Source organism: Nesoenas mayeri (genome assembly GCF_963082525.1).
Source record: "Nesoenas mayeri genome assembly, chromosome: 2".
NCBI classification, from domain to species: domain Eukaryota; kingdom Metazoa; phylum Chordata; class Aves; order Columbiformes; family Columbidae; genus Nesoenas; species Nesoenas mayeri.
This window is the reverse complement of record NC_137543.1, coordinates 139972142-139985674: the sequence shown is the minus strand read 5'-3', so window position 1 is coordinate 139985674 and position 13533 is coordinate 139972142. Positions and strand designations below refer to the sequence as shown.

General features: G+C 37.2%; 1 protein-coding gene across 1 annotated transcript in view; it reads left to right on the top strand.

Moving 5' to 3' along the window:
* CDK14 (cyclin dependent kinase 14) overlaps positions 1-13533 on the top strand; it is a gene marked incomplete at both ends in the record, with an annotated part of 254136 nt that overhangs the window by 237424 nt on the left and 3179 nt on the right. The window contains one exon of the mRNA XM_080339518.1: positions 12332-12471. Within this exon, the coding sequence (XP_080195644.1) occupies positions 12332-12471 (140 nt within the window). The remainder of the gene's footprint in view (positions 1-12331; positions 12472-13533) is intronic.

Sequence of the window (13533 nt, the reverse complement as noted above, 5' to 3'; positions counted from 1 at the left end):
ATGTTTGTCCAGCTAAACCCTTCAGTGAATAAAATAATAAAGATGCCAGCTGTGTTTGTTTTATGATCACTGCTGCAATAGGAGGCTGTAAATACAAATGAATAAAAGCTCTTATTTTATGTGTTGGATTTATAAACTCAGACTCTTACTGCAAAAAAATAAATTGAAAAAATACGATTTTGACTTCTATCACATTCTCATAAATGTAATATTTGCTCTTTTTTCTTGTTGTTTAGGAATCCAGAATAGTTTTAAAATATTGCTGTTGTTTGGACACAGGCTTACTAAATCCAAGGAAATTATTAAAAATAGATGAAACTTATACTTTTCTCTCTGACATCCTTGCAAGTTAAGAATGGACCATTATTTTTTGCATTGCCTTCTTTGGTTAGATTGTATAGAAATCTTAAAGCTCTGTTTATTACTGTGTACTGTTAGTAGTGTGCCTCAAACTAATTTCACCACCCTGACATAAAAAAAATCATGCTCTGGATTATTATTGGCCTTCCTTCAGCATTATGACTTTTGTAGAATAATGTTATATTCCTTTTATTTCTTTCATATTTGATCCTTAAAGTGCCCTTGAGTCAAGCTTTATTCTGCAGCCATGAGGGCATGAATCTTCCCTGAGATGCTGACAGACAGTGTTTGGTGAATCTCATTTTTCTGTCAGGTACAGCCTATGTGTCTGCTGCTAACTAAAGCAGATCCAGGACTGTCTTCTGGCCCTGGGGCCATGTAGCAGACCTTGGCTGCAGCTGCTCTAAGTAGCACCTGGGCATGCACCTCCTGAGGGCTTTATGTGGTCCCCATGCAGCTGCGAGCACAATCATTATTTTTGGGGTGTTGACGATTAGTTTTTCAATCCAAAATTTCCAGACTAGCATAAGACCAGTGCTTCAGACCATAAGAACTGTATTTTCTAGCATAAGATTGAAGGTAATATATTGCAGACCCTGCTTGTAGGAGGCTGATACAAGCTGCCTTTTGGGAATGGTCCATGGCATGGGTTGTTCCCTGAACTGTGTCTAGGAGTGGTTTTGGAAAATATTAGTTGGCATGGGCCACAATAATTCAGGAGGCAATGTGGAAACCCAGTAGCTGAGTGGTCAAGTGCTCTCCCTAGCCCAGCTTAATTAGGCAATACAGACTTAACAGTGTCTTACTATTCCCTGCCCTTGCACACCTGAGCATATTCTCCATGAAGTTTTCACTCTTACTGTAGTTCTAACATCCTTTGTCATCTAGGTCTGGAGCCTTAGGGACGTTTATCTTTCCTTTCCAATCCCATGCATCCAGACTGCTATATACATTTAGCAATTTCTTTTTCTTTCCAGCTTTTTCACTATACTTTTTTTCTTTCCCCAGCCAACTCTGTCACATGATTGATTATCATAATATACTTCTGATATCCTCTCCTGACCAATGCCCTTCTTCAGATCATACAAAAAGCAACCAGTGAATTTAGTGTATTTTTTTGTGGATTGTTTACTTCCCCTCCCAGTGCTGGCTGTTTCACTTCATCATTTTTGGGCTCCTTCTTATTCTTTTCAAAATCCTCCATAGTTATGCCTCTTCCTCTCTTCCTTCACAAATCCATAGATTTGCTCCTATTCCCAATTCTTAATGTTAGTGATCCCTTACTCATGTTTAGGCTTTCTCCAGTCCTCCTTTCTGGGAATCAGATGGGCTTGTGCTCAGATAGTGCATTACCAGTTGATTGTGGGTTTTTTTTTTCTCCAGGCTTCTTCTCAGTTTGGAACCTTCTAAGACTAGTCCTTGTCTGCCTCAAATGCCTGCTTTCACAGAAGCTTAATATCCATTTAGGACCCTAAAATGGGACCCAGATGTTTATTTACCTGCCCATCCTGCTTTGGTGACAGTGTGCATGACCAGATGTGTTGCAAAGCACCATAGATTTCACAATTCCATGTGTGCAAAGTCTTTTGAAAATCCACCTGCTTATTTTGGGTCATTAGAAGTGGCCCAAGTTCTACTGGCAGTCAGTATTTAGTGATAGCTGCTTCTTTAGGAAATCTGACCTTTAGTGGTCACTCCTATAGAAAACAATTTTGATTTAAGTTCTTAAATCACCTATGCTGATTTATGTCTACATAGCAGTAACTCCCTGCTTAGCTGTCTGTCTTCCATAATATTTCGTCAGGATGTATTTGCAGAAATAATTCAGGATTGAGTCCTTCCCTATAGCAAGCCAATTTCTAAATGTCAGATAGCACCGCATCCTCAGACTTACATGAGTACAAACACTTAAAATCTGCATATTTCAAAAACTGATAGCTAAAGTACATAGAATTTGTGGTTTGATCATTCATCTCCAACCTGTTTGTAGTTAAAAAGGTGTAAACTATTGTGTTAAGTGTGAGCAACTTTTAAAAAAGACACTTCAATACAGGTACGTGTGGATATGTAGTGTTTCACTTAATAAATAAATAAATAAATAAATGCAAAATCATGTTGTTTTCTCCAAATCACATACTACAGATAAATCACCATTTTCTCCTTCTACAATGGTCTCTGTGCCAGAGAAACCCTTGAATCATTAGCCTTGGTTTTTTTTCCCTGTTCCAGTTCAAATTCGAATTCAGACTTCTTTTAATTGGCACAAGCATATTTGTCACTTAAGAAGTATTACTGCTGTTGGTATCAGGCATGGATTTTCATTCTCCCTACTGGAAGATGACCTACTGTATACACCTCCCTTGATGTAAAGAGGAGTGGTGTGTGCAATCACGAGGGTGAATTTGGAGTAGGAATGGCACCTTCTGCACTACAATGCTGAAGTGAATGTGGCGTCCTATCCTGTGTTCTTTTCTAACATCACCCGAACTGGGCACCTGGGGGTCATAGAGCTGCACTAGTTCTGTATTTTATAAGTCTGTTCTAAGTATATAGGCATAATAATGCATGATAAGTATTTTTGGCTGCATAGCTTTCAATATATTGCCCATATGCTCTCGTTATAAAAATCTTGATCTCCTCCTCTCAATGTTTACTACTTCTGTGTCATTTCCCTGTCATGTCTTAGCTTAGGAGCAGAGTTGCAAAAGGATCAGAATGTCTTGTATGCAATTGCATTAGGTTCAGCCAGGCAACTCGTATACATGAAGTTAAACACGTGCATATGCCTGGGGTCTGTCTTCCTGAGCTTTCTAGGCTTGGGGCGTTCTCTCTGCCTCCAAATCTCTATCCACCTTTAATGAGCTGTATAAATAAATACAAAGTATGTTCGTTCCATATCCATAAATGTATATTTTATTAGCTGAGAGGTATACAATAATAGAAAAGATCAGCCCCATCCAATGATTAAGGGGGCTGTGGGAGGACACAACAAGTAGTTGCTTCCAAGTGGTCAATGGATCTGAGGCCCTGACAGGACAGATTTGTAGGTTACCTGTGATAAATGATCTTGGGCTTCACTGATTAAAGCGAGGTCAGCCTTGTCGGGGCACTGCCTGCTTGCTGCAACATTGCAGCAAATTGTTGTTGAACTACTGTACAAACAGACCAGTTCTTATTTACACTGGAATGAAATTAAGACTTCTCAAACCTGAGATGATAAAATATCAGACAAAAGGACAGAGATATATAAGGCAGAGCTAATGTTTATTTACTAGAACTTATTTCTGTCTTATTTTGGTTTTAGTTTTCAAAAGACAATAGGTCCAAAAAGAGAGTTGGTGTTTCTTTCTGCAGTCATTTCATAAGGGAAAATAGGGGAAATTTTGTTTACTGCCCTAGAAGCTGCACCCACTGACAAATTTGAAATTCAGATTTTGGTTGTTTTTTCTTTGGAGTATTTTCTGCTTAGATTTCTTTGGAGAGAGACAATCCAGGTTGTCGAGGGTGAGAGAAGGAAGAGCAGAAAGCTTTGACTGGATTGTGTGCCAAAGGTTTATTTCAGCTATTTCTACGTTGGGGGGATAGGGGGACAGGTTATTCTCTCATTTTCTTTGGGTTGTGTCCAGCCAGTGTGGAAATATATATGTGAAGAAATAATGCTATGGAATGTTAACTTTGCTGCCGTATTTTCTTCCTTTTATCATGCCCCAAGATTCAGTGAAGTTGATATAAATTCACCATGCCTTCTTTTAAAAAGCATAACAAAAAGGCATTCTTCCTTCAAGAGTCAGACTGTAAAAGGTGATTTTCTTTCACTCAGTTTGGTTTAAGCCTGTAAAAAGCATTAAGTGAAAAATCTGATATATTTGTTAGGGCATTTATTGCATTACTAACTTATATTTTCAGTTCTCAGTGAAAGGTTTATAGCGAACATAAACCTTGAAGAGTTTTTGTTCAGGATTAAAGATATATTTTCTCAATTTTTTGGTGAAATAATAGCTCATAAAATGATTGGGGTGTTAGTAATTATTTTTAGCTCTATTTATTTTCCAAGGATATTTTGTTCAACTTGCTGAGTTGCACAAAGAAGGCCTTTAAAAGACTGCTCTCCTTGATCAGAAGATTCATGCCCTTTAAAGCATTTCAAAATAATCAAAAGCTTCTGATTACATGTAGCCACCATGTTGTTGTTCTTCATTAATTACACTTACAGCAATCAAAGATCTTCCAGTAAACTATAAACCTACCATATTCACTAGTAGTCTGTTGTGGTGCAAGTAACACCCTATGTCTCCCATAGTTAACATCTTTAATACTAGGCTAATTGGGATACTGAAAGAATTAAAATAGCTGATTATTGGTGACTTGTAAAATCCAAAAGAAGTAATTGCTAAATTCTTTCTAGGGCAAAATGGTAAGGTGTGTTCTGATTAAAATTTCTTAGGAATTACTTTTTCTGGGAAATATCTGTATCTGAGAGAAACTGCTGAAAGCTGAGTGAAATAATGTGAAATGCTTCAGGTATTCTTTTAGTTTAAATAATTAGTTGTGGTTTTAAACAGTATCAGAACACTGTACCCAGCAGTCATACTGCCTGGAATTTCACAGGCTCAGAATTCCAAGGAATTAAGGAAGTTATGTGATCATATCACAGAAAGCCACATTCTCAAAAGCTTAAATTATGTTGTCACTGGACATATATTGTATATTTGTGGTTCAAATAGGCTTATTTTTCTTCTTTTTCTCTTTAATGTCTGGCATGCAGACACCATAGTTCTTGCTTCGTTTCACTCTCCAGCATATATTATCCTGGCAAAGAGATACGTAGTATCAAATGTAAACCTTATTCTGTATAGAAGTAGTGGGGGAAATATCTGTAATGTTGTCAATGAACAATATTGGCTTTGTGCCTTAAGCTCTCAATAGTTGGCACTGGGTTTCTTTGGGAGGTTTCATACCCCATCCTATTTATTCTGAGGCATCAGAGCAAGTGCTGGCCTAGGTGTGTCAGCCTATAGAGGGGCAAAACCCGGGATACTGTTACGTCTGTAAATTGACGGATTCTCTTTAAGCTTAACATTTAAAGCTCAAATCAACCAAATTAAAGTTTTAGAGGTGTGTTCTATAAGGATGTTAATGTTCTGCTTCCTATATGAGCAAACCTTTCAAGCTGGATACCTCAAGCAGTGTTGTGTTATAGAAATACAGTAATACATCCGAAACAGACACTAAAACACATCAAATCTAGTGCAGAAAGAGCCAGGAAGAAACAGATTAATATCTAAGTTTTTGTCTTGACTTACATTCAGCAATGGCATATACAAATAATTTTATGATCTAGTCATGACTGAGCTTAATGACCATTATCAAATGTGAATTACTGTGAGAGGTTGGATCACTTCATTGTCTAGCTTAGGTGTGACCAAACGGAATCTGTGAAGCTTCAAGTGACTTGTGAGCAATTTATGTATCTTAGTTCTCCAATCTGAGAAGTTCAGGAGCTGCCACTATAATTATGATTTACCCACAGTGTCAGTAGATTCTTTTAAAAATTTACAAAGTGCACAAAAATTATATACCTAGAGGTAAAGCTATAGTAATTAAAATAGAAAACAAAACAACTAGTTGCCTATATTATTAGAACCTTCATTTGTTACATTATCTTTTTTTCATGAAATGCTGTTTGCCTTGGCTGCTTTCCAGCTAATGGCATATGTGCAAATGTCAAGTGAGAATTAGTTCAGATAGGTCAGGGTTATTATTACCTTTCTGGAATGCACTAGATGAATGTGTCTACACAGCTTTCCAGATGGGGCTCTGACCTCTTTTGCATCACTGGTAACAGCAATACCAAACACCGATACTTTTAGATCTGTGCAGTATCAATTAATAGTTGTCATTTATTGTCACAGCTTTTATTTTAATAATAAACATTTAGACCACCTTTTCAGTACTTCCATAGATAAGACTGCTGATGCTGTGGTATGGTAATATCATTAAACAGGATCAAAGTAATTTCTAAATTTCCAAAGGGATCATTTTGTACACCCTTACGGAAATCCTAAAGGTTTGAAGACTGTGAAGTGCAGTGTTGTGCAGGAGCACAGATGCTGGGAGTGCTATAATCATGTTAGTATGGGATTTGCCCCAGCTGAGCTCATCGAAGATGCCCGGGCAGGATGCTGCACTGATGTGACAATCTTGCTTCTACTGAGGTACCGAGCTAGAGGAGTTCAATGGAACCGATGATCTAGGGAGCCTGGTAACTGTTCTTTCCCACCTTACATGTGTAGAGAGCTCAATGTTTCTGAATCTAAACTGCTGCCAGCACCCCAATTTGGGAAGAGCAAGAGGGGCACTGGGTGTTTGGAGACATGCCTCTCCTGCAGAATGTGCACAACCCAGCACAGCGTTAGGACTGCTGTTTTGCAGCCCCACGCAGGTGTGGGGGCAATCCCAGCGCTGAAGTGTGCTTCTCGTGCCTCTGTTTAACTGTAGTGTTCACTATGTAGTTTGCCTTGAAGTACCTCTACGCTGTGCTGTAGAGCAAATTCTGTATTTTGTGATTGATCAACAACAAGGTAAACCCTGCTTCAGTGAGCCTTCAAAAGCTTTTGTCTCTCTTTGTTCATCAGTTTTAGTCCTCAGTACCCTTTGTGTAAAACACTGAGAAAAATGTTAACGTCTTTACTCCGTTAGATTCTTGTCTTGAGGTGCCACTTTATGCCTTCATCTATATCAAAAGCTAAAAGCATCGCATCAAAACTTGCGTTTACTTGTTGTGGTGGTTTCATAATGGCTAAATAAACTCTACAACAGCTCCATGGAGGCACACCAGGCGCGTTAGGGAAGAAGCTTCTGCATGCTGGAGCTGGCACGTCAGGTCTTTGAAGACAGTAGGTGTTCTCTGCACGGCTGTAACAACAGAAAAGGCTGTTGATATTTAGTAAAAAGAAAATGTTACTTAAGGTAGGCCCTGCTCTGATTTGTGTGCTGCTTAGCTGCTGCTAGTGGGGTCGCGCATGTATTCAGAGGTGAAAGCTATCAAGGCACGTGAGGGCACATCCGTATCAGCTGGTCAAGAAGATAATGAATTTACAAAGAAAACATTAGCTAAAATATACGGGATTCTGACACTGAGTTTTGTGTCAGAGCTCAGGAGGGGCCTAAAGCCTCAGACAAGGGGAAAACACCACTATCCTCAAGCAGACTTGGGTGAAAATGGGGAATATGGCTTTTGTGGTAGTAGGATGATAGGTGAGATACCACAGGGGCTGCCCAGGAGCCCTGTTGTTGAAGAGAGCACAGTGTCCTCTGCAAAATGAGCTGTGAGGGTTACCATACAGCCTTGTCTGATTTGCACCAAAATGTGATTTTTTTTGTTTATTCTCTTCTTGCCACTAAACCTCAAACTCTGCCAAATGGTGTGGTTGTTCGGGTTAACTGTGGTTTTACCTTTCAGCACATCAGGTTGCAAGGGATTACCTAGAATAAAGAAGCAGAGCTGAGATTTCCAAAGGGAATTAGGTGCCTCGCTCCTCTAGGCCATGCTGTAAACACCAGTTAAAAAATGAATTTACGATACACTGCAAGAGTCGTATCTTCACATGGAAAATATGCACAGTAAATGATTTTTGCTTTGGGAAGTGTTTACCTCATGCTGTTAGGAGTATATAGACAGTATATTATCTCCATTTGTTTTAATGCCCATTTCTCTTAATTATTAATGTGAATTTGAGCTGCCTTCTTCATTGCATTTAAAAGCAAATCACCCCAAGTTCAGAAGTTCACTGCACATTCCCCAAACTTTTTTTTTTCTCAAGAACTTAAACCAAACTTCAGTAATCTTAGTCGTGTTCTGCTTGACCAAATAGTGACCTTCCTCTGCAGTAGAAAGACTTTTAAGCCTGTTTTCTAAAATTAAATCAAATTCTTGTAATCCAATGAGATTTACAACTGCTCAAGTCTAGTCAGATTCAAATATGTTTAAAGTGAGACATTCATATGGTGTTTGTTTTTCTTGAGCTAAGACCATACGTACCGTTTGGTATTAAGTTGAAAATCAATGTGTTTCACAAATGTCATCAGACTAGGTCTGTAAAAATATTCCCAATATTTCTCAAAAAAAAAAAATCTACATATTATTTAATACTCATACCCAGAAGTTTCTCTGTATTCTGTTGTATGCCACCTTTTCTGAAAGTATGTATGCTGTCATGGCGAGTAACTATTCCTCAGTGATTAGTGTGACAGTAAGTGAAGCGTGAATATTGAAACTTGCCATATCATGCATGCCAAGTTCCTATACGGCCCAACTGCTGTGAGACAAAACATGCTATTGAGTTTCAGACACAAAGCCATATTGTATGAAATTCCATCCTGTCACATACTGAAGGAGGTGTATTTAAAAATAAAATATCTTTTTTTCTTTAGTTCCTTTTGTTAAATTTCCTGTACTAGATACTTAACTAAACCCCATCAGAAAATTTGTCCCTATTGACGAATCATGTTTCAAACTGACATCAGACAAACTGTTAATATTTTAAGGAGGCTATTTTAAAGAGATTATTGGGTAAGGAAAAAATAAAGAAAAAGAAAAAGAAAGAAACAAACCCAAATGTTCTGATGTTCCAGACCACTGAGGTTATGCACTAAATGGGTTTCTCCAAACAATTCTGATACACTAGATATAATTTAAATACTTGATCATACAGTGCATTTTTCATAAGTAAAAGAATAGCTTGCTCTCAAAGCAGGAAAATTAGTCATGCATTCCACTAAGGCATCAGTTTTAAGACTGACAACCTTAGGCACACACATGCATATGCCTTTTGCAGTGTCCAGTGATTTCCAGTAGTGACCTTCATGGAAGACATGGGTTTTAGAGAATAATTTTTTCATTGCTGAGCAAAGCTCTGTAAACAAGGCCGGAACTTTGATGCAGAAATTTAAAGATGCAGCTGAACCTAGCTAAAACCAATAATTTGATCTATGAGTTACTTGGATGATCTTCTTTGACCTCTGTTGCACAGGAGGTGAGACTTGATCATTATGGTCCCTTCTGAGTTTATAATCTATAAATACTTGGGAACATAATGTTAATAATGTAGCAGCTGGAATCTTCAAAGCACTGTATAAACAATTAACATCCCCCCCTGCCAGCACTACTCAGAGTATTATCAGGGCAGGTAAATGTAATAATTATAGCAGATTAAACTATTTTTGCAGGCTGTGCAGTGAATTTGATCTGTTTTTTTTCTGTTTGCTAGTTACAAAAACAGTTCTATTTTTGACTGATTTATTCATAGTTATTTCAGTAGTTGATGTGGTTATGTTGCAGCCCTAGATATTTTTGTTTGGTTTATATTGTATTAATGTATAATCTGCTGATTATTTGGTATTTACCTTTGGCTTCTTGATTGATCTCCATAAACTAGTATCTTTTCTGGTTTTAAACTAGGAGGATGACTTTGGCTTCCTAAACTGTTACTATTTAAAATATTTTCAATTGATATTTGTTAATCAGATTTTCTTGCTAAAAAAAATCTTAGCAGTGTGCCAGGTGAGTGGGTGACCATTAATACAGTCAAAATGTCAGCACAACTGGGTTCAACAACACCGAGGAACTAGGGTGTCATCCTCCATAATTTCATATGCAATTCAGAATTCATTACCATTTGAATGTTGTTTTCTTATTCTTTGCATCACTTAGTTACCACCTTCACTACACTAATGGATTAGCTAAGGAATGGTACAGCTCTTATATTGCAGGGTAATCTTCAACTACTCATATAAGTAACCTCATTTTTCTGACTTAACAGTAGCTTTCATTCAAGACAGAGCAACTTTACTATGGCTCCTAAAAAGAATGCAGCTACCTCTCTGAGGAAAAAAAAGTACATTGGTGAAATTATTTGCCAGGACCTCTGAAAAAGATAGTTGGTGCAGGTAGGATTAGAACACAAGGCAGACCTCACAGACTCATTTATCACCTGACCATGGGAATTTTGGATGTGTAGAATTAATATTAATTCTCCCTGAACATTTACCCCTCCTTTTCCTTTTCTTTGTTAAGAATAGCCTTTTCTCCTGGTATTTGTAATGAACTTTTCTGTAATTTTCACAAAAGCTTAATGAAACATTTTCTACAATCTGGTAGTTTAAGGAGTTTGGAGTTAAACTAATTTAAAATCTAAGTTGTAGGCAAAGACTGTTTCATTCAAGATCCCTTTATTTTGTCATGAACTGAAAATGAAAACAAACAAAAAAAAGGATGCCCATCAGAAACAGTGGAGTTTGGCATCTGTTTAACCTGGAGTGGCAATTCCAAATCCTAATGCTGGGAATTCTGTAAAATTATAGCTGTTGAGAAATCATATCCTGAAGTGGTCAGCAATTCTGGGCAATTCATCCTAGAATTCATAATTTCTGAACATATATCCTGCCAATTCTCAAGAAGAGATCAGATAGACATGGTGTTTAAAAAAATCGTATCTAGTGTACAGTTGCTAGAAATTAAAAAGACAGCCAGTAGCATATTTTTTTGAATTGTTACAAGTATCAGCATATCATACACGTGCCAGCACATAATTTAGCAGAGGTGGTTTTGACTTTTAATTTTATTTTTTTTTCTTCTCACTGAGTGTAGTCTGGCCATGGACAAAAAGTTGTGTCTATGACGTTTGTCACTTAAAGTTCTCACTGTAATAACAATATTTTTTTTCATTTAATGTTTTCAGTGTTATCTGTTCTTTGTTGTAGAGATAGTTTTCACCTGTGCATACTCTGATCCTTATAAATTATACCATGTCAGCCCAACACTGAGTGCATGAAAATAGAAGAGTAACTCTGTTTAATCCATTGTCCGTGAATGGTTTCCTAGAAAGTCAGCTTAAGCTGAACAAAAATAAGCAGTTGCATGAAACATTCTCTATCATTATTGATTTTAGCAAATAACACCATCTTTTTCAAATACTGCAATATTTTGGACTGTGGTCTACTGTATCTGTTTCAGGAAACCAGTGCATTGAAAAATGGGAGACCTTTTGTACACTTTGGCATTTTACCTGATAAGAGATCTTTACTGAGCAAAGACATGGTTGAACTTCCAAAGTTACCTGCTATTAATAGCAACATGATGTCAACAACATCCAACACCTCTTGTCTGTCTACATATTATTAAAGTTTGCTGGCTTTGGAAGTTTAGGAGGCAGCTGTAGGTTACTAGAGCCAAGCTGCATCTTGCTGATTACTGCTTTACTATCTACTCTCCAAATCTGTTATTTTATTACAATATTCCCAAGCATATAGCCCCCAGTAAAACAATGAATTTTCTCAGAATTCCCTTGGTAGCATAGAAAAGATAATGAACTCAGACTTTAACGTTTGCATTTCATTAACACCTAATGAAGAGTCAGCCCCCTGCTATGTGAAGATACGAAAAAATAAGAAGTCAGTACTTCCCGAAAGAAAAATGCCTTTCTGAAACATGATGCTTATGTCACATGTTAAGAGTAATTGGATCTTAAAATTTGATACTTTGCAAAGTTGTATGAATACTGCTGTTATTTTAAGCTTGGATTTCATGGGTTTAGACAGTAATAACCATTTCTTTGCAGTGCTGTACATTTTCAGTCTGTCAGTATGCTCCAATAAAACGTAACTGGAAGAATCAAAACAGTTGTTTTCAAGATGCTGTTGTTCATGATCCTTTAGTGTACTGGGTGGGAGTTATGTGAAATGATGTATCTGTATGCTCTGTATTTGTAAAATTTGTATGAATTTTGAGCTGTCAATCCACTAATAATTCTTTGATACCATAACCTGAGGAATATATTTTCTGGTAGTGCTCCCAGACTGTCTTTATCCTGTTGAGCAAGACTCAGTGTTTCAACTGTGCTGATTGCAGACGGAATTAGTAAACAGAATAATGAGATTATTTTTCAGAAAAACCTTCTCGTTTGTGTTTCAGGCTGAGCTGTGTGAATCACGCAGAAGATCTAGCTTCCAAACTACTCCAGTGTTTCCCAAAGAACAGATTGTCAGCACAGGCAGCCCTGAGCCATGAGTATTTCAGTGATCTGCCCCCACGGCTATGGGAATTAACTGATAGTGAGTATGACCACCTCCAAATCGATTAAGAACAAAGACACTAGTTCATACAGATGCATATGTGTATGCTAACCCTCACATGCAGACGGCTTCGTGGACATACACAGCCACACACACAAAATATGTGAATGCAATTGTGTGGCTTGAAATTATATAGTTAGTTTGACATAGGAAAAAAATTGACTTTTTTTTTATTCTGCTATCTCTGCTCTGCAGTCTGCAGCCAGCTATCTTTGTATTTGATTATGTGTGCAGCCAAGAGAATTATCTGAATTGTCATAAAGCAAAAGGAAAAATACAATTTACATATTTAGTACTTTTCACTTTTTAACGTGCAGCACTTCTTAACTAGCTGCAGAATACAGGATAAAAATCCAGCTGTGTGATTCACAGAATCTCTATCTGTTATAACAGTAACCTTTAAGAAACGACTCGGCATTCAGATGTCTGAGAAACACAAAGTAGACAATCAGTTAATTTGCTGAATTAGACTGTTTAAGAAGAGGATGGCAAATGATACGATTAACTAAGAACGCTTTCAGTATTTGCATACATCTTTTTATTTCTTTCATTAAACAAAATACATTCCACTTGACTTGGAAAAATTGTTCCTATCATCATGCATGCTGTCAATTATCTTTTTAATAACTGTGGATAATTTGTATCATACCTGTCCATACCATTTTCCATTGTTGAAAGCACACTACTATTTGTTCTGGGGAAAAATATTATCATGCATGATATTTTTGATTCAGAGATGGTTCTGTTATTAAAAATAGGTTACACAGGGGAATAGCAATCAGCATTTTGCTTTAATTCAGTGTGGTAAAGAGAAGCATGCTTGCATTAGAACAATGTACATTATTTTCTGCTTTCAAACATACATCCACTAGCAAAAGACCTAAATCCAGTACTCCGAGGCAAAAAGTTCAGAGATGGAACCATGGCACGTGTGTTTAACTATGGCTGATTTTAAAGTCTGCTTGTTAAACTGAGTTCCCTTTCTGAATGTAAATCCACAATAGATTCTGTTTACATCAGTGTCATTGTGAAAACTTCTCT